The 25224-nt window shown below is 43.8% G+C and overlaps 1 protein-coding gene across 1 annotated transcript in view; it reads right to left on the reverse strand.

Annotated features, from left to right (window-relative positions):
• The window catches only part of TMC2 (transmembrane channel like 2), a 111120-nt gene that overhangs the window by 64959 nt on the left and 20937 nt on the right, over positions 1-25224 (reverse strand). Inside the window, exons 3-7 of the mRNA XM_077951380.1 lie at positions 22881-23196; positions 19999-20151; positions 9492-9582; positions 2917-2998; positions 2107-2213 (exon numbers count right to left, since the gene is read on the reverse strand). Of these exons, the coding sequence (XP_077807506.1) occupies positions 2107-2213; positions 2917-2998; positions 9492-9582; positions 19999-20151; positions 22881-23196 (749 nt within the window). The remainder of the gene's footprint in view (positions 1-2106; positions 2214-2916; positions 2999-9491; positions 9583-19998; positions 20152-22880; positions 23197-25224) is intronic.

Below are 25224 nucleotides of genomic sequence, written 5' to 3' on the forward strand. Positions count from 1 at the left end.
CAAGACTTGTCCGTGCACTTCACTGATTCCTCTCTTTTAATCCATTCCCATTGATATTACCCGGATCTAGCACTGACCTACTGCAACAGGCTCCTATCTGGTCTAAACCTCTTCCCTTCTCCTCTATTTCCCTTCTTCCATTCTCCCTCTTCCCAAGCCAAGGCTCCTCTTTCCTGCAAGGTATCTCTCTCTCTCTCTCTCTCTTACTCTCAACCCACTCCGACACGGGTTTCCCAATCACCTGCCAATCAAATCAAGGTGCTCTAGCACGAATGGTTCAGATCTTGGCTGCTTCATTGGAATGCACCAATCACTAAGTTTTTATTGTTTCAAATAAATGTTCCCTCATAAAAATATTTATAAACATATATAAATTATACCAAATTTAATGTTTTCTTTAAAAAAACAACTGAGTGTCCTTAAAATTCCTCAACTTCCCACAAAACTGCCTTTCATGGACCACTGCGTAGCAAAATTCCAGAGATGTCTCATAGGCCTATGGCATTTAAATGTGCTCTCTTCTCATGGAATAAAAAGATCCCAAGAAGAAAGCCAAGAGCTTTGTGAAGGTAAATTTCCCCATTGACTACTGAGGAAAACATTTCATATTTACCTGACTATGGAGGAGAGAAATGAAACTTCCTATTAGCTTTTGACAATATTTTCCCCGTGGGGAGAACCAGACTTGGTGTCAGAGTGTTTGTGTATGCTTGACAGTGAAGTTTAAAATGCTAACTTCTGGGTCAGAAAGTGATATTGGCATAGGAATATATGTAGGGCTAAGTGAACTCAGAACCCTTGACTTCTGGGTGTGTATATGAAAGAGTACAAAGGCTAGTTAATGACATATTTGTAAGCACACGTTTTGGGTAATTTAGAAAAGAATCCAACAATTTTATAAATAATGTAACACTCCTTTGCTACCAAAGGCTATTATAATGCATGGTCAACCTCCTCCAATAAATCTGATTTAATTCACATGATGTGAAAGGTTTTTAATGTCCTGAAAGTGGCTGTGCAGAAAAGTTAAGCATGTAACTGCAGATATAATATGCTCACAGAACCATTTATAACAAAATAGGAGTCAGTAAGTCATCAAAGAACCAATTAATACACCTGTGAGGAAGAACATACTAAATGTAGACATATTGTTCCTCTGAAAGCTGTTGAAGTAGACCCACTTGTGTACCCAGCACTGGCACCAAGTATTTCAGTCAGGACTATAGCAATTGTAGCAATTGCTGTGCTCAGTGCTTAGTGAGCCACAGGCTCCTTGGAAAAGACCCCAGGCCTTCACTCTGGGGACCTGGGATCCAATTCACAATGAACTTATTGTGTGACTTTGCACAAATTGCTTACTACCCCTTTTTTGTTTCTCAATTAATCATCTGTAGATAAGAATCTATTTACGTCCATAATAAGATCACATCTGGGGCCAGGTGTGGTGGGTTATGCCTGTAATCCCAACACTTTGGGAGGCCGAGGTGGGAGGACTACTTGAGCCCAGGAGTTCAAGGCTGCACTGAACCTTGATCACATCACTGCCCTCCAACCTGGGCAACAGAGTGAGACCCTGTTTCTAAAATAAAACTTCCTTAAAATATTATATATGGGAGAATAGTGAGGAGAGATATTCAAATCCAAGGTTTTTTTTGGTGATAAATAATGATATAATGTATTCTATCCCTCTCTTTTGTTTGAGGGTAAAAGAAAAAACTCACCGAAACATAAATTCTCCACTGATCTTAAGGTAAAATGAGAAGTAGAAAAATCTAAGATTCACCTATTAATTAAGGAACAAAGTATTTTGGTTCCATTCTTTGTACTTAACTATCTGGGTAATTGATGTGAGTACATTAGGTCGTAGGTTGGTGCAAAAGTAATTGTGGTTTTTGCCATTACTTTTAATTTTATAAATTTACTTTTCATGGCAGTAATTTATAAATTACTTTTAATGGCAAAACCCACAATTACTTTTGCACCAACCTAACAGCATTTTAGATGAATGACTGATTCTTTGTAAAATAGGAAGTATTTGGTTGATACTTGATGATGGTGGTCATAAGCCTTAACTCTATCCAAAGATTTAGGAAGTTCTTTTCTTACCTCTGGGATTATGACTAGACCAAATATTAAGCCAAAAAGGACGAGGTTAACGCCATACATCCATCGGAGAAAGATGAAATATGATGCCACTGAAGAACCAAAGTGACCTAGAGAGAGAAAAGATGGTGGGTATGAGTGCTGCAGAAGGAAAACATGGACACTATTGAGCACTTTATGTGTGTGATGAATTCAATTTTCACATCAGTCTGTTGAATGACACCTGGATCTCCCTTTCTTTTCCTGGATAAATAACCTGAGGCTCTTTGGGGTTAACTAACTTGCCTAAGTGCCCACAGTAAGAAAGTGAAGAAGCAGAATTTAAATATTGGTCTGGGATGGGTGCAGTGGCTCACGTCTGTAATCCCAGCACTTTGGGAGGCCAAGGTGGGTGGATGACTTGAGATCAGGGATTTGAGACCAGCCTGGCCAACATGGTGAAACCCTGTCTCTACTAAATATACAAAAAAATTAGCCAGGTGTGGTGGCCCAGACCTGTAATCCCAGCTACTCAGGAGCTTGAGGCAGGAGAATTGCTTGAACCTGGGAGGTGAAGGTTGCAGTGAGCCGAGATCACACCACTGCACTCACAGCCTGAGCAACAGAGTGAGACTCTGTCTCAAAAATAAATAAATAAAAACAAACAAACAAATAAATAACAAATCGTGGTCTGACAAGTTCAAAACCCATTCTTTTTTCCTAATACAACAGAACCAATGAAATAATCTATTCAGAGGGCCAAGGAAACAATCCAAGCTCTTGGGAAATGCTTTAGGAAACCAATTAAAAAAACAGTGACACCAGCATACTCACTTTCAATGTCCTTGATCTTCATTTCCCAGGGGATACATTGAGTCTTAAAATTATCAAAGTCTCTTTTAAATTTGACCCATTTCTGAAATAAAAGAGGTAAAACTCTCAGTTCGTTAACATGTCAACCTAGAGCACAAAGGGGCATGAGGAGGCCAACAGGTCAGCATGAGTGAGGCTGCTGTCTTGTAGTCCCCAGCTCCTGCTGTCCTTGAGCCCAGGCTGCCAGAGGCAAGGGTTCAAACCTTTACTTCTCCAACGTCAGGCGTGGAGTGAGAGGCAAGCGAGGGCCACCCTTTACTGTGCTGCTAAAATTTCTGGTTTGGACAGTTTATAGATAAAGTGAGAAATTCTCTGTACGATTTCTGGTTTGGAGGGTCCAATTGAGTTAGCAACCTCTGATATGACTTCCTTCAACTTAAAACAAAAATTCAAAGGAGAAAGGAACTCCGGACAACTCTCAGACGCATGTCTGGCAGACAGCCAAGTGCCTCTCTCTGATAGGAACTGTCGCAAAATTGCAAGGGTGGTGCAACTGATAAGGAGATCTCAACCCATGACTGAACATTCTTCTCCTGGGGAAACAACAGCCTCGCTTTTCTGAAAAGAGTCAGAAAGGCATGTTGCCCCCTCCTGTGGTCTGTTCCCAGCTCGACACCCAGACTGTGTACCAAACAGAAACCTGATCAGCTGTCTTTCTATGGCTGGGTGTTGTTTTGTCAACTCTCCAAGGGGCTGCTCTCCACCAACCCCACACTCTGGAAACAAATCCATTTGGAATAAAACAAATACTCTTAGAAAGCTGAGGTAGAAATACTCGTAGAAAGCATAAGAGGTAGTAGAGAGCAGATCCTAAGATCACTTCCCATTATTATTATTATTATTATTATTATTATTATCATCATCATCATTATTATTGTTATTTTGAGACTGAGTCTCACTCTGTTGCCCAGGCTGGAGTGCAGTGGCACAATCTCAGTTCACTGCAACCTCCACCTCTCGGGTTCAAGCTATTCTCCTGCCTCAGCCTCCTGAGTAGCTGGGATTACAGGTGTGTGCCACCATGCCTGGCTAGTTTTTGTATTTTTAGTAGAGATGGGGTTTCACCATGTTGGCCAGGCTGGTCTTGAACTCCTGATCTCAAGTAATCTGCCCGCCTCGACCTCCCAAAGTGTCGGGATTACAGGCGTGAGTCACTGTGCCTGGCCCAGTTCCTATTATTAAAAGGTCTCCTCAGAACTTGTTCATGGAGGACATGAGATTTTCCCCTGTAAAGTCACTAAAGTCCGCACCTGTGAAAAGAAGGGACAAAAAATAAAGTCATCAGAAGATGAAAGGGAAATGTTTCTCTTTTCAGACGTGGTCTCACTCTGTTGCCCAGGCCGGGAGTGCAGTGGCACAAACATGGCTCACTGCAGCTTTGACTTCCTGGGGTCAAGTGATCTTCTTGCCTCAGCCTCCTGAGTAGCCACCACATGCAGCTAATTTTTTTATTTTTTGTAGAGACAAGGTCTTACCATGTGGCCCGGGCTGGTCTCAAACTCCTGGGCTCAGGTGATCCTTCTGCCTTCAGCCTCCCAAAGTGTTAGGATTTCAGCCATGAGCCACCACATCCATCAAAAATTTTGTGAACCATCAGACAGCCTTCCAGACCTGGTTTTCCAGATATGGTTTTGACCATCTCCTGATTGAATGATTGTATAAAGGAGGGAACCAGCTCTCAGAAGTGGGAAATGGTCCCAGATGCAAAAGAGAAGAGAAGCCTACGAGCAGACTGGTTGATAGCAGTGGCAAAGATATGGGGGATATGGTGACTGGCAGAACACAGACACTGGGCAGCCCAGTCTCATTGCTTCATCCACCCTCCCTAGCTCTGAGTCTGTGTTCAAAAATACTCTGGGCTGGGTGTGGTGGCTCATGCCTGTAATCCCAGCTTTTTGGGAGGCCAAGGCAGGTGGATCACTTGAGGTCATGAGTTTGAAACCAGCCTGGCTAACATAGTGAAACCCTGTCTCTACTAAAAATAAATACAGGCTGGGGGCAGTGCTCATGCCTGTAATCTCAGCACTTTGGGAGGCCAAGGCTGGTGGATCACCTGAGGGCAGGAGTTCAACACCAGCCTGTCCAACATGGTCAAACCCTGTCTCTACTAAAAATACAATACTTAGCTGGGCGTGGTGGCAGGCACCTGTAATTCCAGCTACTCAGGAGGCTGAGGCAGGGGAATCACTTGACCCAGGAGGCGGAGGTTGCCATGCGCCGGGATCGCGCCACTGTACTCCAGCCTGGGCGACAGAGCGAGACTCCCTCTCAAAAAAAAAAAAAACAAGAAAACCTCCCAAACCCAAAAATACTCTTTGGTTATTTGGCTTCCTATGTAGGTCTGCCTATAAAGAGAGCATTTGCCCTGAGTATTTTGGTTTCTATGGCAGTGACTTTCATTGCAAATTCACAGATAGGAATTGGCATGATGGTTTAGCTTCTTGTATAACTCAGCTATCGAAAATAAAAGGCATGGCTGCTGTGGACTTCAAATTTTCCATCTTGCATCATTTATTTCTTCTTGTAAGTCAATAATCCAGCATCTGGTTTCATGTAGCAGTCTCATAAGCTTTATTAATGCGAGTCCTCCCCCGAAAGATGGATCCCCTGTCAGGGTGCTGATAAAATCAGTATAAAATATAGGCTTGCAAGGCTGAGGACCAGCAGGGGTAATGAACATCGCCAAGTGAGGCCCCTGGAGGCACAGCCTGCCGGTCGGTTCCTTGGCAACCACCTGACAGCCCCTCAAGGCTGTGGGTATCTCGGACTGAAAAGTGAGACCCCGGAACTGGAGCAGAGGCAGACAGAGGCCTGGGAGATGCTCTGGCACAAATTCTCTTATCCTACATTGGTTGTAAAAGTCAGAAAACTGGGCTGGGGCATGGCAGAAGATTCCAAGCCCCTTTCTCAGGGCTGTGTGAAGTGGTTGCTGCTGGTCCTAGGATGGGTTGTTAGTTGTCATGCTGTCTTGCCCTCCAGCTATATATAGGAAAAAAATTTCAAGTCATGGTGGAGCAAGACATAAGCAAACTACATGTCCTGTCAATGAAATCAGGATCTGGGTGATGAAAATGAAAACAACCAGTGAGGCCTGGGAAATATTATTGCAGAACAGGGAAAAAGGAACGCCAGTCTTTGAAGACATTTCCTCCAAGATAGAGACATAAATTCTAGAGAGCAGTTCAGCCATCCTAACAGGATGCAAGAAATATGGCTTCTAAAGTAAAGGATACCAATTTGAAAGGAATACAGATGAGATATGGAAGGATTACAAGGAAGCTAAGAGCTTAGTAATCGAATGAAGAAAACATTAGACAAAATAAAGACTATAATTGACACAGAGGAAAACGGATTCAATGTATTGAGAATGAACCTGATAAATATCTGAGATTGCAAAGAGAAAGCAGCAAAGAGCTAAAAATAATGTGGAAAAGTAAATATGGAGGATGGGGGTGGGGAGAGGCAATCCTTTTCCTAAGGGGGAAGCTAGAACTGTGTGAACAGAAATGTGGTTGAACAGAATCATTTATCAAAGATGTATTTGTCTAGAGATCTGCTGTACGACACAATGTTTATACTTAACAACACAGTATTGTGTACTTAATTAGTTAAAAAGGTAAATCTCAAGTGTTCTTACTGCAATAAAAAAAAGCAGTGAATAGAAATTAACGAAAGAATAATAACCTATTTTTTACCCATTAGATTAGCACAAAGTTAAAAAGATGTAACATTCGTAACTAGTGAAGATAAGCCATTCTCCCACTTTGTTCCTGTGAGTATGATTTGCTACAAATTGGGGGAAATAGTTTGAAAAATGTGAAGTAAAAGTTAAAATATGCACACTTTTGAACTAGCAGGACTATTTGAGGGATTGTCTTGTTGTGATTTAAAAAAACGCACAGATCCAAGATAAATGTATAAAGGTGTTTATTGAAGCATTGTTTGTCACAGTAAAAATCTAGAAAAAAATATACTTGAAGAGCACATTCTTCATTGGAAAAAATAAGATGTGAGTGTGCAGTTGGTAAGTGGTAAATAGTCTCTAGACAAAATTAATAAAATCACCCATAGAGAGTTGTCTGGCAAGTATAACTGGAAAAGGAGAAAAAATAATATTAGGAATAAGAAAGATTCAGGCTGTGCACAGTGGCTCACACCTGTAATCCCAGCACTTTGGGAGGCCAAGGCAGGAGGATCACCTGAGGTCAGGAGTTCGAGACCAGCCTGTCCGACATGGTGAAACACTATATCTACTAAAAATACAAAAATTAGCTGGATATGGTGGTGCATGCCCATAATCCCAGCTACTTGGGAGGCTGAGACAGGAGAATCGCTTGAACCTGGGAGGCAGAGGTTGAGCCGAGATCATGCCACTGCACTCTAGCCTGGGCAACAGAGGGAAAAAAAAAAAAAAGGAAAAAGATTCAAACCCAACAGATACAAAAAGTAATTACAAAAATTATGGGGCTACTATATGTGACTTTCTGTTAACACATATGAAAATTTGAATGAAATGATCAAGTTTCAGGAAGAATATGAATTATTGAAATGGTCCTAAGAAAAAGTTAAAACTTGAGTACATCAATACACTGAATACTTGAAAAAAAATTTCAAGGTATTCTATAAAAATGGCTCTTGATCTCTACTATTGTAAGGGTATCATCTTTAAAATTAACAAAAAGTGTATTATCATGCTCCCAAAACTGATTTACAGCATAAAGAGGAGGTAATGCTATTCATTTACAATTGTAAAGCAAGTGCAGTCCTAATGTTAAATTCTGCCAAGATACTGCACATGCATACACTTGTGTACAAACACACACAAATTCAGATCAATCTTATGAAAATATATGTAAAAATCATAAATAAAATATTGGAAAATCAAACGTGGAGTTAGAAGTAATGTACCATGACTGAGGTTATCCCAGAAATAAAAAAATTAATAACATAAAGGAAAAAGTGTTTAATAAAACCTAATTATCTATTTCCAATGAAGTGGAAGTCTTACTAAACAATAACTAGACAATAATTTTTTATGGTGACAAAGAAAATCTATTTCAAGCCAACAACTCCCACCAGCTTAGTGTGAAAATCATTAGAGTCATTCTCATTGAAGTGATGCAAAGACAAAGAGAACTATGATCACCGTGATCAATTGTTACTGTTTTAGGATTGCTAGCCCACATTTTAGGATAGGAATGAGATGCCACATTTAGGAGAACCCAACAAAAACATCTTTATGAACATAATCAGATGAAAAAGATTAGAATTAATAAGAGAGTACCATAAGAGAACCAGATATAAAATTAGCACACAAATTGTAGCTTTCTTACATACTACCAATAACTAGTTATTAAATAATTGAAAAATGATCTCATTTGCAAAAGCAACTAGGCTATTAAATGTGCAGAAATAAAACATGGTAAAGATCTATAGGGAGAAAATGACAAACTTTGCTTAAGGATATAATATAGCCTTGAGAAATGTATGGTATTCTAGATGTGAAGACTAAACATTGTATAGATAAGGAAGTCCCAAATTAAATACAGGATTAAAAGAAATTCCAACCAAAATCTCAATACACTATGGTGGAACTTGGCAAAGGGATTTTTTTAAATGCATGTAGAAAAATAGGCAAGACAGCCAAGACATTAAAAAAAAAAACCCAAAGTTTTATCAGGGTGTGGTGGGGTGCTCCTGTAGTCCTAGCTACTCAGGAGGCTGAGGCTGAGGCTGGAGGATCTCTTGAGTCCAGGAGTTCAAAGCTGCAGTGAGCTCTTGAGCCAAGGAGTTCAAGGCTGCCACTAAGGCTGGAGTGGTGATGCTGCACTCTAGCCTTAGTGGCAGAGTGAGACTCTGTTTCTAAAAACAAACCAACAAAAAATCAAACGTAAAAAGGGGAACCTAGAACTACCAGGCATCAAAATTAAGAGTTGAGGTAATGACATCAAATGATTGTTCAGAATAAAAGCCCTGAAACAGGCTCTGTACAAGAATTAAGTGAATGAGAATGGTAGTTTTTCAAATCAGTAGGTAAAGGAAAGATACTTCAGTAAGTCTCACATTAAATATCCAACACGAAACATTGTCCTAACTTAAATCAGATGCCCAGATTATGATACAACTCAACAAAACAGAGTTGCCCCCCATCCCTCTGGGGACATCGCTGTTTATCATCCATGTGACCCTGATCATGCCACAGCCCTTCTGGGTCTCTACCAACTCGACCTCTCCCAATTTGGGGTTTGGAAAATAAAATCCCAGTGGTTTTAACATCATTCGTTCTCTAAGTGTATTCACTGGAGAGAAAACAAGTCTCAAATGTATTGAAGCCCTCACAGTAAGTATGGAGAAATTGGCAGGATACGATTGGTTTCCATTCCTAGATGGATCAGAATGGTCAGGTGGCCTTCACACCCAGGATTCTGGGGGCAGCTGGACACAAATGGCGAAGCTGGGCAGGTGCCTGAGTTGGTCCCCAGATTCCAAAGCTGAGCAAGCCCTCCCCACAGATTTACTGCCTCCACCCCACACACCTTGGCCATCAGCATCTGGTAGGCATACAGTCGCTTGCCTTTCCCCTTTCCCAAGGCACCTTCATACTTCTCCACAAATTCCTGGGCCTCCCTGCTTAGAAAAAAGAAAACAAACTAACTAACTAACAAACAAAAACACAGGAATTCAGTTAGCACCTAACCAAAGGAAATCTGAACTATGAAGGCTCAAACATATGTGCGAAGGCTTATGTCTTTGTATACCTCTGGTTAAAATATAAATTCCATTAAGGCAGGACATTCTGTCTGTTTTATCCACTGAAGTTTCCCAAATGCTGAGAAGAGCGCTTGGTACATAACAGGCATGGTAGAGGCAGAACTATGGCCCCTGTGACCTTCGTTTGCTGGTGTTCCACCCATGAATATAATATATTACATGGCAAAAAGGACTTTGAAGATGTAATTAAGATTACTGATTTTATTTTATTTGTTTGTTTATTTTTAGAGATAGGGTCTCGCTGTGTTGCTCAGGCTGCTCTTGAACTCCTGAGCTCAAGCAGTCACCTGCCTCTGGCTCCCAAAATGCTGGGATTACAGGTGTGAACCACCATGCCCAGCCAAGATTATTGATTTTAAAATAAGGAGATTATTCTGGGTCATCTGCATGGCCCCAGTGTAATAAAATAACATGAGCCCTTAAAAACAGAAGAGAAGTCTCTTAAGAAATCTCCAAATTGCTTTCCACGGTGGCTGAAGTAATTTACATTCCCACCAACAATGCGTAAGTGTTTTTTTTCCCCCCACACCCTCACCAGCATCTGTTATGTTTTGACTTTTTAATAATAGCTATTCTGACTGGCGGAAGATGGTGTGTCATTGTGGTTTTGATTTGCATTTTTCTGATGATTAGTGATGAAAATTTTCTCATATGTTTGTTGGAGGCTTGTATGTCTTCTTTTGAGAAGTGTTTGTTCATATTCCTTGTCCCCTCTTTTTTTTTTTTTTCTTTTTTTTGCTCTGTCGCCCAGGCTGGAGTGCAGTGATGCGATCTTGGCTCACTGCAAGCTCCACCTCCCGGGTTCACGCCATTTTCCTGCCTCAGCCTCCCAAGTAGCTGGGACTATAGATGCCTGCCACCATGCCTAGCTAATTTTTGTATTTTTAGTAGAGATGGGGTTTCACCATGTTAGCCAGGATGGTCGCGATCTCCTGACCTTGTGATCCACCTGCCTGGGCCTCCCCAATGCTCTTGATTTTTGTACATTGATTTTGTATCTTGAAACTTTGCTGAAGTCGTTTATCAATTCCAGGAGCCTTTTGGCAGAGTCTTTAGAGTTTTCTAGGTAGAGAATCATATAATCAGCAAAGACAGATAATTTGACTTCTTTTCTTTTATTTCCTTCTTTCTTGCCTTTCATTTTTTCCTTTTGTCTGATTGCTCTGATTAAGACTTCCAGTACTATGTTGAATAGGAGAAGTGAGAATGGGCATTCTTGTCTTGTTCCAGTTCTTAAGGGAAATTATTCCAGCTTTTGCCCATTCATTATGAATTTCACTATGGGTTTCTCATAGATAACTTTTATTATTTTGAGGTATGTTCCTTCAATGCCTAGTTTGTTGGAGGCTTTTATCATGAAGGGATATTAGATTTTATCAAATGTGAAGCAGGAAAATTATTGACTCTCTGTATCTGGGGCCCCTTTGGAGGGGCTACATAAAAAGCATGAGAAGGAAATGAATTCTGCCAACAGTCGGTGAGCTCAAAAGAGAACCTTAGTCCTGGATGAGAACTGCAGTCCTACTGATACCGTGATTTTGGTGTGATGAGACCCTGAACAGAGAATCCAGCCATGCCGTGCTGGACTTCTGACCTACAGAACTGTGCGCTAATTAACGAGTGGTATTTTAAACTCTTAACCTGTGGTAATTTGTTGCAATAGCAATATAAAATTATTACAGATGTCCCTTGATGTACAAGGGGTTATGTTCCAATAAACTTATTGCGAGTTGAAAACATCATAAGCTGAAAATGTACAGCCGGGTGCAGTGGCTCATGCCTGTAATCCCAGCACTTTGGGAGGCCGAGGCGGGTGGATCACGAGGTCAGGAGATGAGACCATCCTGGCTAACATGGTGAAACCCTGTTTCTACTAAAAATACAAAAAGAGAAAAAAAATTAGTTGGGCGTGGTGGGGGGGCGCCTGTAGTCCCAGCTACTCGGGAGGCTGAGGCAGGAGAATGATGTGAAACCGAGAGACAGAGCTTATAGTGAGCCGAGATTGTGCCACTGCACTCCAGCCTGGGCGACAGCCTGGGCAACAGAGCGAGACTCTGTCTCAAAAAAAAAAAAGAAAAAGAAAGAAAGAAAATGTACGTAATATCCCAAAAAGGCCATTGTTAAGTAAAAAAATTATAAGTTGAACCATCATAAGCCCATATGCTCCTCAACTTATGATGGGGTATATCCAATAAACCCACTGTGAAGTTGAAAAATTATAAGTTGAACCATTGTAAGTAAGGCATCATTAGACAGGTCTTTGTGGAATGCATGGATGTTGAATGAGTGAGTGAATGAACATCCTGGTAAAGTTGGATGAGAAACAAATGAATCAATTTGTCTATTAAATATTCTGAAGTGGTTGCTGGACCTGGTGAGGACAGCCTTTGAGAACAGATTGTTAAATCTTCAGGAACTTGGGCAACCAGTTGTTAAACTGTTAGTAGCTTTGAGTTGGCCATGGTGGGAGTATTTAGACCATGGAAATCAGCAAATACTATGACCAGGGCTCCTCCTCCTGTCCCACACCTCAGAGAGCTAGTTTATCAGTCACCACTAGATAAACCCAATCATGTGGGGGAAGAATGAAATCCATCTTAGGGCAGATGGAAGAAGGTCTTGTGGAGCTGTGTGTCTGGCTGCAATCGCTACAGTCACCACTGCTCCTACAAAATACCTACCCCACTGTTCCTGCTGCCTCCAAGGTACAAGTGTGGACAGTTGATACATGTGAAGTTGCATTCTAACCTTGAGGCTGGCTTTATTGGGATGTTTCAGTGTCTCAATGCTAGTGAGGCTGCCTGTCCAGCTCCTAACCCCAGGGTCAAGAGCTGGGCTGTATGTCCTCCTAAATGGGATCTTCTCCCTGTTCCCCCTCTTGGCAGGAGATGTCCCTCTCTGCAGGGAAGTCCCCATTGCCCCTCCCCACAAGCAGGCTGATTGATTTACTGCCCCCCTCATCCCAAAGCATGGTCCCCCCTCTTGACTGGATGCTTTTGTTTTCAGAGCTGTGTCTCCTTCATCATTTACTATTAATTCCTTTTTATATATAGCCAGTCTTTGGGTATGTTTGTTGTATAGCTTTTTAGTAGTTGCTCTAGGTGTTATACTTATTTATTATATTATATATAGTCTACTTAGCTTTCAAAGTCTACTGGCGCTGATATTTTACTAGTTAGAGTGAAGTGTAGAAACCTTGCTTCTCCTTATATCCTTTTACCCTCCTCATTGATAATGTAATTGTCTTAAACATTTCTTCTACATTTATTGAGAACTACTTTATGTGGTGTTATAATTTTTGCTTCAACTGTCAAATATATTTTTAAAAACTCGCCGGGCGCGGTGGCTCACGCCTGTAATCCCAGCACTTTGGGAGGCCGAGGCGGGCGGATCACAAGGTCAGGAGATCGAGACCACGGTGAAACCCCGTCTCTACTAAAAATACAAAAAAAAATTAGCCGGGCGCGGTTGTGGGCGCCTGTAGTCCCAGCTACTCGGGAGGCTGAGGCAGGAGAATGGCGTGAACCCGGGAGGCGGAGCTTGCAGTGAGCCGAGATCGCGCCACTGCACTCCAGCCTGGGCGACAGAGCGAGACTCCGTCTCAAAAAAAAAAAAAAAACTCAAGGGGACATTTTCCAATATTTTTTTCTACCATGTTCTTTCTTCCTTCCTGATGTTCCAAAATTCCCCCTTTTTTGTAAAAAAAAAAAATCATATTCTTTCTGTTCAGAGAACTTCTTGTTGCCATTCTTATAGGGTAAGTCTGGTGACAAATTCTCTTAGTTTTCCTTCATCTGAGAATGTCTTGATTTCTCCTTTATTCTTAAAAGATATTTTCACTGTAAATATAGAATTCTGGGCTGAGAATTCTTTTCATTTAGCACTTGAAAATTGTTATGTCACTTTGTTCTGTCCTCCATGGTTTCTGATAAGAAATTTATTGTCATTATAATCGTGTTTTTTTCCCTGTAGGTAATATTTTGTTTCTGTCTGACTGCCTACAAGTTTTTAGAAGTTTGACTATGATGTGTCTTGGAATGAATTTCTTTGCTTTGGGTTTATCCTGTTTGGGATTTGTTTTGCTTCTTCAATCTGTAAGTTTTGCCAAATCTGAGACACTTTAGCCATAATTTCCTTGAATACTTTTTCAGTCTCATTCTTTTTTTCCCTCTTTTTCTGGAATTCCAACGATACTAACGTTAGGTCTTTTATTATAGTCCCACACATCCTTGAAGTTCTGTGCATTTTTTTTCCAGGCTATTTTCTCTTTATTGTTTAGACTGAGTAATTTCTCTTGTTCTATCTCCAAGTTCACTGAGTTTTTACTCTGTTCTCTTCATTCTGTTGTTGAGCCCACTCATTGAGTTTTAAACATTTCAGTTATTGTATTTTTTTACTTCTAAAATTTCCAGTTGTTCCTCTTTATAATTTCTATTTTTTTTTTTTTCTGAGACTTTCTGTTTTGTTCATTTGTTTCATGTGTTCACAATTGCTCGTTGAAGCATTTTTATGATGGTTGCTTTAAGACCTTTGTCGGGCAAGGTGTGGTGGCTCACGTCTGTGATTCCAGTGTCTTGGGAGGCTGAGGTGGGAGGATTGCTTGAGCCCAAGAGTTCAAGACCAGCCTGAGCAATACAGTGAGACCCTGTCTCTACAAAAATAAAAAATAAAAATAAATAAAATAAAACCTTTGTCAGACAATTCTAACATCTCTGTCATCTTGGTGTTAACACCTGTTGATCATCTTTTGTCATTTAGTTTGAGGTCTTCCTGATTCTTGGTATGGTGAGTGATTTTTAATTGAAACCTGGAATTTTGGATATTATAAGACTCTAGATATGATCTAAATCTTAGGTTTTACCCGGCCTCCTCTGACATCGCTATGGTAATTGAAGGTGATGTTGCCTGGTTACTTCCAGGTGGGAGTGAAAGTCCAGAGTCTTCATTTGGCCTCCTTTGACACCTCAGGCTGAGGAGAAGCTCCTTGTCACTGCTAAGCAGGGATGGGGTTCAGGCTTCTCACCAGGCCTCCACTCAAGCCTGGTTACTTCCAGGCGGTGGTGAGAGTCTAGACTCCCCACATGGTCCTCACCGAAACCATGGGGAAAGGGAGGCACCATTACTACCTGCTGGGGATGAAGGTCCCTGCTTCCCACTCAGCCTCCTCTGACACACCCTGGTTAGGGGTATTGGGGCACCTTGCTTTGGCCTGGCAAAGGTGGGTATCCAGGCTTCCCCACTTGCCTTTGCTGCCAGGGTTGGGAATGGGGGCCATTGTTTTGTGTGTGGTATTTGGCTGGAGAACAGTTATTGTCCAAAAGTTTTCTGTCTTGCCAGTCTGTTTCTTTCTTGGCCCTTTGGCTAGAAATAGCAGGTTTTTCTTGGGGCATTTTTTTGGCTGCATCCATTGGGGTTTTTGGGTTGCCAGCTTTTCCAATAGCAGTCTGGGATTTAAAGGTGAAAAAGAAAATCCAAGGAACTCCGTGCCCTGGTCATCCCTTTGGTACTGAGGTTCTTAGCCAGTTTGCCTTCTTCTTTCTACCTTTTCAAATCTTCTTATATTTGCTTTAAATGTAACATTCAGGGTTTTCGTCGTACTTAGTGGGAAGAATAGGGAAAAGCGTCTCTACTCCATCTACCTAGAAGCAGAAGTCCTCTAATCACTCTGAAGAAAGCAAGCAGTTTGGGTAGTTTTCTTAGACATTAGGCTTCGGACAAAGCTGAGAGACAGACCTAATTAATTCTATGATTAAAGCAAATATCCCCGATTCATGGGCACTAGAAGCTGTTATGCCAACTTCACATCCTACTGTGTATCATTATTGATGATGTCCACATGCTTCTCTGATTCATCTTTGTTCCCCAACCTCACCTCTCAGGGCTCAGCATAGTGTCTGGCATAAAAGATGTTCAAGCTTTAATAATAACAGTAATCACTATTTGTTAATTGCATATTATGTGCTAGGCACTTAATAAAAATATTTTGAAATTGTTTGAACGCCTGTGAGGTAGATGTTATTATTCCCATTTTACAAGTGAGAATTATTAGGCTCAGAGAGGTTAAAGGAAGGAAGTGAGCCTGAGAGGGATTGAGTAGCCAACCAAAGTCTCCAGATGTGGCAGAGGTGTGAATTCAGGTTTGCCCCACTCACTGCTATTGCTTTTTATGTCTAGCCAGCCTTTTGTTTTCATATTTTTTTGGAGACAGTGTCTCACTTTGTCACCCAGGCTGGAGTGCAGTGGCATGATCTCAGCTCACTGCAACCTCCACTTCCTGGTTCAAGAAATTCTCCTGCTTCAGCCACCCAAGCAGCTGGGAGTACAGGCATGCACCACCACACCTGGCTAACTTTTGTATTTTTAGTAGAGATGAGGTACCACTATGTTGGCCAGGCTGGTCTTGAACTCTTGACCTCAAGTGATCTGCCCACGTCAGCCTCCCAAAGGGCTGGGATTACAGGTGTGAGCCACCACACCAGCACTGGCAAGCCTTTTTAGATAGTCTACAGTAACCATGCTCAGGTCAGCCAGTGCCTGACTGGGCCAGAGACTGGGGCCCCCACACTACTATTTCTAAAAGAGAGGAGATAGTATGGGGATGCTGTCTGCAGCTGGAGACTTTATTTTCAGAAGAAGAAATCATACTGGTAGCAAAGGGGGTGCATTGTCAAATGGTAATTCTGGAGAGACGACTGCAAATTAAGAGAGCAGGCTCTGTAATCCCAGCACTTTGGGAGGCCAAGGTGGGAGTATCACTTGAGCCTAGGAGTTCGAGACCAGTCCTGGCAACATAGCAAGACCTGTCTCTAAAAAAACAAAAACAAAAACAAAAACAAACAAACAGAAAAACAAACAGTGCAAACTCTGGAGTCAGAATTCCTGAGTCCAAATCCTGGTTGGGCCACTTAACTTGCTGTGTGGTCTTGGGCAAATTACTCAATTGCTCTGTGCCTCAGTCTTCTCATCAGTAAAATGGTAACAATAATAATAGTACCTACATCGTAGGGTGATTGTGAAGATTAAATGAATTGTTATACATACAACACTCAGAACAGTGCCTGGCACAAAGGGCATGCCCAGCAAAGACTGGCTATATATAAAAAGGAGTTAATGGTAAATGATGAAGGAGACACAGCTCTGAAAACAAGAGCATCCAGTCAAGAGAGGGGACAGTGCCTTGGGATGAGGGGGGCAGTAAATCAATCAGCTGCTTGTGGGGAGGGGCAATGGGGACTTCCCTGCAGAGAGGGCACTTGGCCCGAGTCTTACAAGGCGTGCAAGAATTAGCAAGGAAGGTGGCAGAAGGCACGGATCTTCTAGGCAGAGGCACTAGCTTGGGTGGAGACCCAGAAGCTGAAGAGCCTTAAACCTGAGTCCAGGATAAGGAGCCTTGGGGAAGGGAAGAAGCTAGGAAGAGACGGGAGGGAGGCCCAGGGGGAGGAGACCACTCTTTGCTGGGAGACCCGCTCCAGTGAGAGAGGCCTAGGCCTCCTCGGCTTCTCAGGCCTCAGCTTCTGCCCATCCTGCCAGCCCCAGGAACTCTGCCCCTCAGAGGCAGGGAGGAGATGTCAGATTTCTCCTCTGGCAGCTGAGGGAGCCCTCAGGAATTGTCACAGTCTCTGAGACTTACAGCCAGCTGGAGATCTCATTTCCCTAAGCATCAAGGCTACACTTTTTAATAAAAGTGTGTTCTGGTGACACTTGAGTGGGAGTGAGATTCTGTTAGAGTGACAGGTGGCTCTTCTACCCTGCTAGCAGGAGAAGGAGCCCAGCTTGGAGGGAGCAGGGAGAAAGGATTCAAAAAGCGGAGGCTGAGGGCCAGGCGCAGTGGCTCATGCCTGTAATCCCAGCATTCTGGGAGGCCGAGGCGGGCGGATCACAAGGTCAGGAGATTGAGACCATCCTGGGTAATATGGTGAAACCCTGTCTCTATTAAAAATACAAAAAATTAGCTGGGCGTGGTGGCAGGCGCCTGTAGTCCCAGCTACTTGGGAGGCTGAGGCAGGAGAATCGCTTGAACCTGGGAGGCGGAGGTTGCAGTGAGCTGAGATTGCGCCACTGCACTCCAGCCTGGGAGACAGAGCAAGACTCCGTCTCAAAAAAAAAAGGAGGAGGCTGAGAAGGAAGATAGCCTAGAGCTGAGCCTAGCTTCCACATTGTTGCTACCCACCACATGGGACTATTTAACTTTTTTAAATTAATTTGTTATTTTATTATGTAATTGACAAATGGGCCAGATGTGGTGGCCCATGCCTATAATCACAATACTTGGGGAAGCTGAGGTTGGAGGATCACTTGAGTTCAGGAGTTCGAGATCAGCCCGGGCAACATAGCGAGACCCTGTCTCCACAGAAAATTTAAAAATTAGCCAGGTATGATGGCATATGCCCATAGTCCCAGCTACTGGAGAGATTGTGGCAGGAGGATCACTTGAGCCCAGAAATTCAAGGCCACAGTGAGCTAACATGGTGGACTGGACTCCAGTGTGGGTGACAGAGCAAGACTCTGTCTCTTAAAAAAAAATTGTGTATATTTATGGTATACATGATATTTTGATATATGTATACATTATGAATTGCTAAATCAAGCTAATTAACATATGCATTGCCTCCCATACTTATTTCTTGTATGTGGTGAGAACACTTATAATCTATTCTTAGTAATTTTCAGGTATCGAATACATTGTTATTATAGTCACTATGCTATACATAGATTTAAGTTTAAATAAAAGCTAAAACAAAAACATCAGTTTTTCAGTTACACTAATCTGTTTTAAGCACTCAGTAACCACACGTGGTAGAGGCTATGTGTTACAGAGTGCAGATTTAGACTGATTTCCATCATTGCAGAAAGCTCTGGTGCTCAGCAGCACTGGCCTAAAGCATAAGCCTGGAGGCATTACCAGAAGGTGTTTTTTCTTGCAGCCCTATAGGAGATGACGTAATAATTTGCAGGGCCGTGGGGTAAGCTTTGTTTTCCTTGTCAGGGTCTGCCCAGTATTGGTGTAGCTAGATCTTTACTGTGCCTCTTGGGATAAATAGTGCCAAAACATGGCTGTCAAACTGCTCTGCTTAATAAAGGGTGAGGAGTTTGACTTGAGGAATGAGGAAGCTCAGGTATGAGAGGAGCCAGAGAGCATGAGCTTCCTACAGAGGAAACGGAGGGGAATGTCACCCCCAATACTGTGGCAAAAAAACAGAGGGACCTTGGGGAAAATGGTCATGTTGGATAGGAACTTTTTAGCAGAAACTCAAAAAGTATGTAATATGACTGCTGCTGCTATTTCTTTTTTTTTTCCTTTTTTTTTTTTTTTTTTTTTTTGAGACAGAGTCTCCCTCTGTTGCCCAGGTTGGAGTTCAGTGACATGATCTCAGCTCACTACAACCTCTGTCTCCTGGGTTCAAGCGATTCTCCTGCCTCAGCCTCCCGAGTTGCTGGGACTACAGGTGCCTGCCACCACGCGCAGCTAATTTTTGTCTTTTTAGTAGTGATGGGGTTTCACCATGTTGGCCAGGCTGGTCTCAAACTCCTGACCTCAAGTGATCCACCCGCCTTGGCCTCCCAAGTGCTGGGATTACAGGTGTGAGCCACTGTGCCCAGCCTACTGTTATTTCAAAACTGCAGCAAAGACCCCAGAATCATCAAATGCTCTGTGCATCAGCCTTTTACATGGAAACCAAAGAAGTGGCTGAGTAGAAAACAGGAGTCGAGTGGCATGGGCAGGAGGCCTGCTGCCATTCACAGAGTAATATTCATGCTGCATGAGGGCCAGCTTGACTTTGTGCCAGGCAATGGGGATGTGACAGTGGCTCAGACAGACTCTCTCCTACTCACTGTGCAAATCACACGAGTGAGAGTGTGTGCACATGGAGAGATGCTGGGTGCTCCAGGAACATGAGAGAGAGCTGCTTTTGAGGAGGAGGGGGTCTAGAAAGCTTCTGGAGGAAGGCATGTCTGTGTTGGGCTGTGAGGGAGGCACAGAAGCCACAAGATGAGGGCGGCATGGGACAAAAGGGGCAGCCAGGCAGGGGAAGGCATGGGCACAGGTTGGGAGTCCTCTAAGTCTTCCGTGGCTCCCCCTCCAGGGCCTGTGGTGCTGATGAACAGCAGGGCTGCCTTGACTGTCATGGGGCTCCCTGAGTGCTGTGCTCCTTGCTGGGGCATCCCCCTTCACATCAAGCCCCTTTGGGGGAATGTGGAGGGAGGGGCTCTCATTCCCATCAGATGGAGCTGTGGAATCGGGCGGCCCTGGTTGGCCCGCAGCCTGCTCACCTGAGCTCTGTCAGCTTCTTCGCCATGGGCCAGGGCTTGCTCCGCATGGTGGCAATGAGCTTCTTTTTTTCTTCCACCTGCTCCAAGATCCGGGCCAGTTCCTCCTCAGACAGGGACTCCCCACCAGAGGCGCTGGAGGCCAAGGAGGATGATCTGGAGGCAGAGCCAGGGCAGAGGCAGAGGAGAGATGGAAAGGAGGTGGTGTCCTCAGGTGCTGTGGAGTGAGGAGGCGCCCACAGGCAAGATGGCACCCCTGCCCCCTGCTCAGAAGCCATCGGTGACTCCCATGGCCTGGCAGCAGAGGCCAAAATTCTATCCTGTAGCCCAGGGCCCCAGAGGGCTGCGTCCCCGTCCCCATCCACGCACAGCTCAGTGTGCCCCAAAAGAAATAGGACACAAGCCACTTGCTGTAACGTAAATTTTTCTAGTAGGCACCTTGAAGTGGTAAAAAGCAATGGATTAAAGCAATTTTAATAATATAGTTTATTTTATCAAATATATTAAAAACTGGAATTTAACCTGTAATCAATAGAAAATTATGAGAGATATTTCAGTCATTTAAAAAATACTGTCTTCAAAGGTCAGTATTCATTTTGTACTCACACTGCAAGGCTATTCAGATGTGAAACTTTCATCAGATATATTTAATCTGTATATTTCATAAGCTGATAGGTGAAAAAAGTAGATTTGCCCAAATTGTTTTAGACATACTTAAAAGATTCCCAATAACTGAATCAAGTAGCAAAATATTATTTTCCTTTGATATTTGTATCTGCATTGACAACAGTAGTTTTTCTTTTTGTAGAAGAACTGTTTTGGCTTCAAAGTCAAATCAAATCAGTTTCAAAACTACATCTGCCCAAATTAAGTAAATTCACCAACGCTTATGTCAACTCAGTGGTATTAACATTGAGTTACAATTAAATGAGAAATGCGGTTCCTCAGGCACACGGGCCACATTTCAAGTGCTCGGCAACCACATGCGGCTAGTGGCGGTCATATTGGACAGCAGGGCTGTGGAGAATTTCCAGCTGGGGACCTCCCCATCTCCCAGATAATACTATGTGCTCAATTGTCCCAAAATCCAAGTGTCTGTGTGTGCTCCTTACGGCCTCCAGCCTATTCTGGCTCCTTTAGTGATAAAAATAGTGACTCTCAGCCGAGCGAGACAGCGCCCAATCGGGTAGGTAAAGAAAAGGACTAAGGAAGGGTTATGGCTGGGCGGCCTGAGTGTGTTTCATAAATGGCAGTATCAGGGTGTGGGCTTGGGTTACTGCAAGTTTTAGAGACAGGTTTGCAGCAGTCTCAGGGTGTTTTAGCTTCTGATTAACTCCTGGGGAGCAAAGCAGAAGTTTTAGGATGCCCTTAAAGGTTGAAAAGCCTAGAACACAGAGATTTTTTTTTTTTTTTTTTTGCCGTACTTCACGCACACCCAATCAATGATAGCTGCCTTTGAGTCTCTGCATAGGGTGTTCCCACAGTTTGGGGGGTTGGGCATTCAGTCATTGCTATTCACATTCCACCTGTTCTTCAAAGCCTCACTGAGATGTTCACCTTCTCCATGGAGGAACCCTGATGGCCCAGCACCCCAGGAATTCAGCGCTCCGTCAAGTCCTGTCTTGCATGCATACTGCTTTCTGCCTTGTCTTAGGATTACCAGTGCCTATGTCTTATCTCCTGTGCCACACTGTCAGTATCTAGGCAACAGGAACTGAACATTTTCATCTCTCTAATGCCCTGGCATGGCCCTCAGCTGAAAATGACGAATGAGTCTGTGGCCCATTGGGATGGTACAGGCTCCCTCTAAAGTTCAGGACACCCAGGGCCCATCAACTGGGCATTCACGTTATTTTTAAATGGCCAAGGGCACTATGCACCCTTTACCTCTTTAGTTCATGTCTGGGAGCAGCCAGACAGTAGACAAAGGCTCTAACCAAGCCAGGATGGTTGGCATGGTGACAGAAAAAAATCAGTGGCCTTGTTTAAGAGCCTCTCTGTAAAGGTGGAGAGGAAGGTGGAGCACCCAACTGAGGCTGTGGGCAAAGAGGATTTGCTACAAACCACCGGGAAAGAACATCAATTCTTCACCATAATCCTAATATTCCCAACTCTTGCAAAAGCCTTCCTACTCCTATCACAAGGAATTCTTAAAGCAATCTGAGCAACGAATAAGGCATCTATTATCCTCAATGATTGAAAAAGCGAGGCAAAGAGAGAGACAGCTACTAAAATTGATAGCAAAAACATGAACCCCAAATCTTCACTTTCTGATGCCATAAGCTGGCCCTGTCCACTAACCCACACGTGCTAGTTGGTGCTAATGGTAATGGAACAAAGGAGGCAAAACAAATAAAACCTCCAAGCTCCAGAATTTCAGAGCTGGTAGCATCCTTGAAGGTCTCCTAGACAGTGCCACGTTTCCGGAATAGGAAGCTGGCCCAGATCCGGAATCCGGAAAGAGGTGTGCTTAAGCCCTCGGATGGTTCCTGAATCCAATTTTGTTCATGTCTCTCAGCTCCTCCTCTTCAAGAGCTGGGGTGAGTCACCAGCTGAAATTCAGGGGACGCGGGGTCTTGTCCCACCCTGCTGCCCTGTCACCTCACCATCCACGCTCCACTTCACCAGTGTGCCATGAGACACTGGAGTGGAGAGCCCGTGGGCACTCCTCGTGCGAGGACCTACGACCTTCATCCCGGTTCTGGGATAAAGAACCCGCCGCAGAGCGGGGCAGTGGTAAGGGCTGGGAGACGCGGAAGCCAGAGCGAGGGCACGGGCTGCCTCTCACCAGGGAGGAGGACATCAGCCCCTCATGGGGGAAGGAGAAGTGCCGCGAAGGAGCGGGAGCGCGCGGAGCAGCGCGCAGAATCGGAGCCACAACACACCTGGGTTTCTTCTGCCGCTTCAACTTCTCCTTCCTCGGAATCTCCTTTTCCTTCTTTGGGGCTGCTGTCCGCTCCTTGAAGGAAGCCCTCTCGTCCCGCTTTCTCCTCCCCTGGCAGGTCCTCTCTGCCTTGCTCTGCTCCTGTTCCCCCAGCTCTTCTCCGTGTCTCCTGCGCCCTGTTTGCTTCCTCCGGGGAGACCCCGGGCTTGGGCTGTCCCCAGTGCGCGCCTTCTGGCTTCGCTGAGCTCCGAGCCTGCCCGGAGTCGCCTCGGCTTTGACAGCCCGCTTGCTCGAGGATCTCCTTCCCAGCCTGTCACCTGCAGGGGCAGGAAATGGACAGTTCTGGTTCCAACGGCCTCAGGCCCAGGAAAATGTCCCTGGCCGTGAGAAATCAAACGTCCAAGATGATTATGAGAGCTTGTGAGCTCTGCGGGGCTCAGAACAGGACACCCTAAAATATGGCACCTTGGCATATTGAGTATTTTAAGCCGAAGGAAACTAAGAAAACTGCAGAAGCAGGAAGGTCACTCTCTGGACTTCTCCCTCCCTTCTCCCTTGAACACCTCCTGTGACAGGTGTCCTGCCGTATACCCAAGGAAAGGAAAGTCACACAGAGAGGCCAAGAGGAATCTGAACAAACAGACCTTGCTACTTCCCCCTGGTTGATAACCATGACATCATACCCTTTTGTCCTGCAATCATACTTCTGCACAAATGTCCATAAAAATACAGTTTTCCCCGTATATTTGGGTCTTCATTTCTGAAGGCTCGTGTGTCCCCTAAAACTTACATTAAATAAAATTGGATGCTTTTCTCTTGTTAATCTGTCTTTTGTTATTGGGGCCTCAGTCACAAACCTTGCAAAGGCTAGGGAAAGAAATCTCTTCTCCCTCAAGGTCCAAAGGCCACCTATTTTGAAAGCCTCTGGTCTGGGTGAGAATGACTGCCTTGGTTGGGGCACATTTTCATGAGTTTTACCTCCAGGAGCCCTACTGAATTTCACTGTGAGGTCAGGAGTTGGAGACCAGCCTGGCCAACATGGTAAAACCCCATTTCTACTAAAAATACAAAACTTACTGGGCATGGTGGTGCGTGCCTATAATCCCAGCTACTTGGGTGACTGAGGCAAGAGAATCGCTTGAACCCGGGAGGTGGAGGATGTAGTGAGCTGAGATCATGCCGTTGCACTCCAGCTTGGGTGACAGAGCCAGACTCTGTCTTTAAAAAAAAAAAAAAAAAAAAAAAATTAGCTTCGTGCGGAGGCTCATGCCTGTGGGGATTGAAGGAAAATTCCCTGATGCTTCCAGCAGGAAAAACAACCAGTTTGAAATATGTCCAGAGCATTCTGATCTTAACAAAGGTCTGCTCTTAAGGGAAACTGTGTTGCCGAAGTGAGCCTAGCTGACTGGAGTTTGACCAGAGCATAACTGACCTGGGGAAAGAAAAGTACCCACCTCTAGTCCCTTCAGGTTTTCCTGTCTCACCTGAGGTGAGGAAGGAAGCTGAGAAGCATTTGTGAAGGTCACAGCCCAGGGGCACAGGCTCACTAAAAGAATGAGATATAATTATAGAACTACAGAACATTTTTCCTCCCCCCACACCTTACCACCACATCAATAGGACCCCTGTATAATGTCAGGGGTTTATAACAGAAAGAACTGCAAGGCTCAGATTCTATTTAAGAAGGAGTTTTGAGGGTAACCCTAAATGAATAGAGAAAACAGTAGCAAGGGCTTTAGGGGAGATTGAATCATCTGACACCTACAACTACAGCAAACGGTAAACATAGCCTAACTCCTATCCTGTTAAACGTAACACTTCACATTAATGGCATATTCACTGAAGTTCCTTTTTTCTAGCACATCACGCTCAGTTTCAACAAAAAAAATGACAAGGTATACTAGAAGACGAAAGACATAATTTGAAGAGACAGAGCAAGCATCAGAACCAGACTCAGCTATGACAGAGATTTGGTGGGAATTTTAAATAACTGATTAGGCCGGGTGCAGTGGCTCACGCCTGCAATCTTCCCATGTTGGGAGGCTGAGGCGGGTGGATCATCTGAGGTCAGGAGTTGGAGACCAGCCTGGCCAACATGGTGAAACCCCATCTATACTAAAAATACAAAAATTAGCTGGGCGTGGTGGTGCACGTCTGTAATTCCAGCTACTTGGAAGGCTAAGGAAGGAGAATTGCTTGAACCCGGGAGGTGGAGGTTGCAGTGAGCCGAGATTGCACCACTGCACTCCAGCCTAGGCGACAAGAGCAAGACTCCATCTGAAGAAAACAAAAATATAAATAACTGATTAATATGTTAACAGATCTCATGGAAAAAATGGACAACA

The sequence above is a fragment of the Macaca mulatta genome, chromosome 10, assembly GCF_049350105.2.
Source record: "Macaca mulatta isolate MMU2019108-1 chromosome 10, T2T-MMU8v2.0, whole genome shotgun sequence".
Classification (NCBI taxonomy): domain Eukaryota; kingdom Metazoa; phylum Chordata; class Mammalia; order Primates; family Cercopithecidae; genus Macaca; species Macaca mulatta.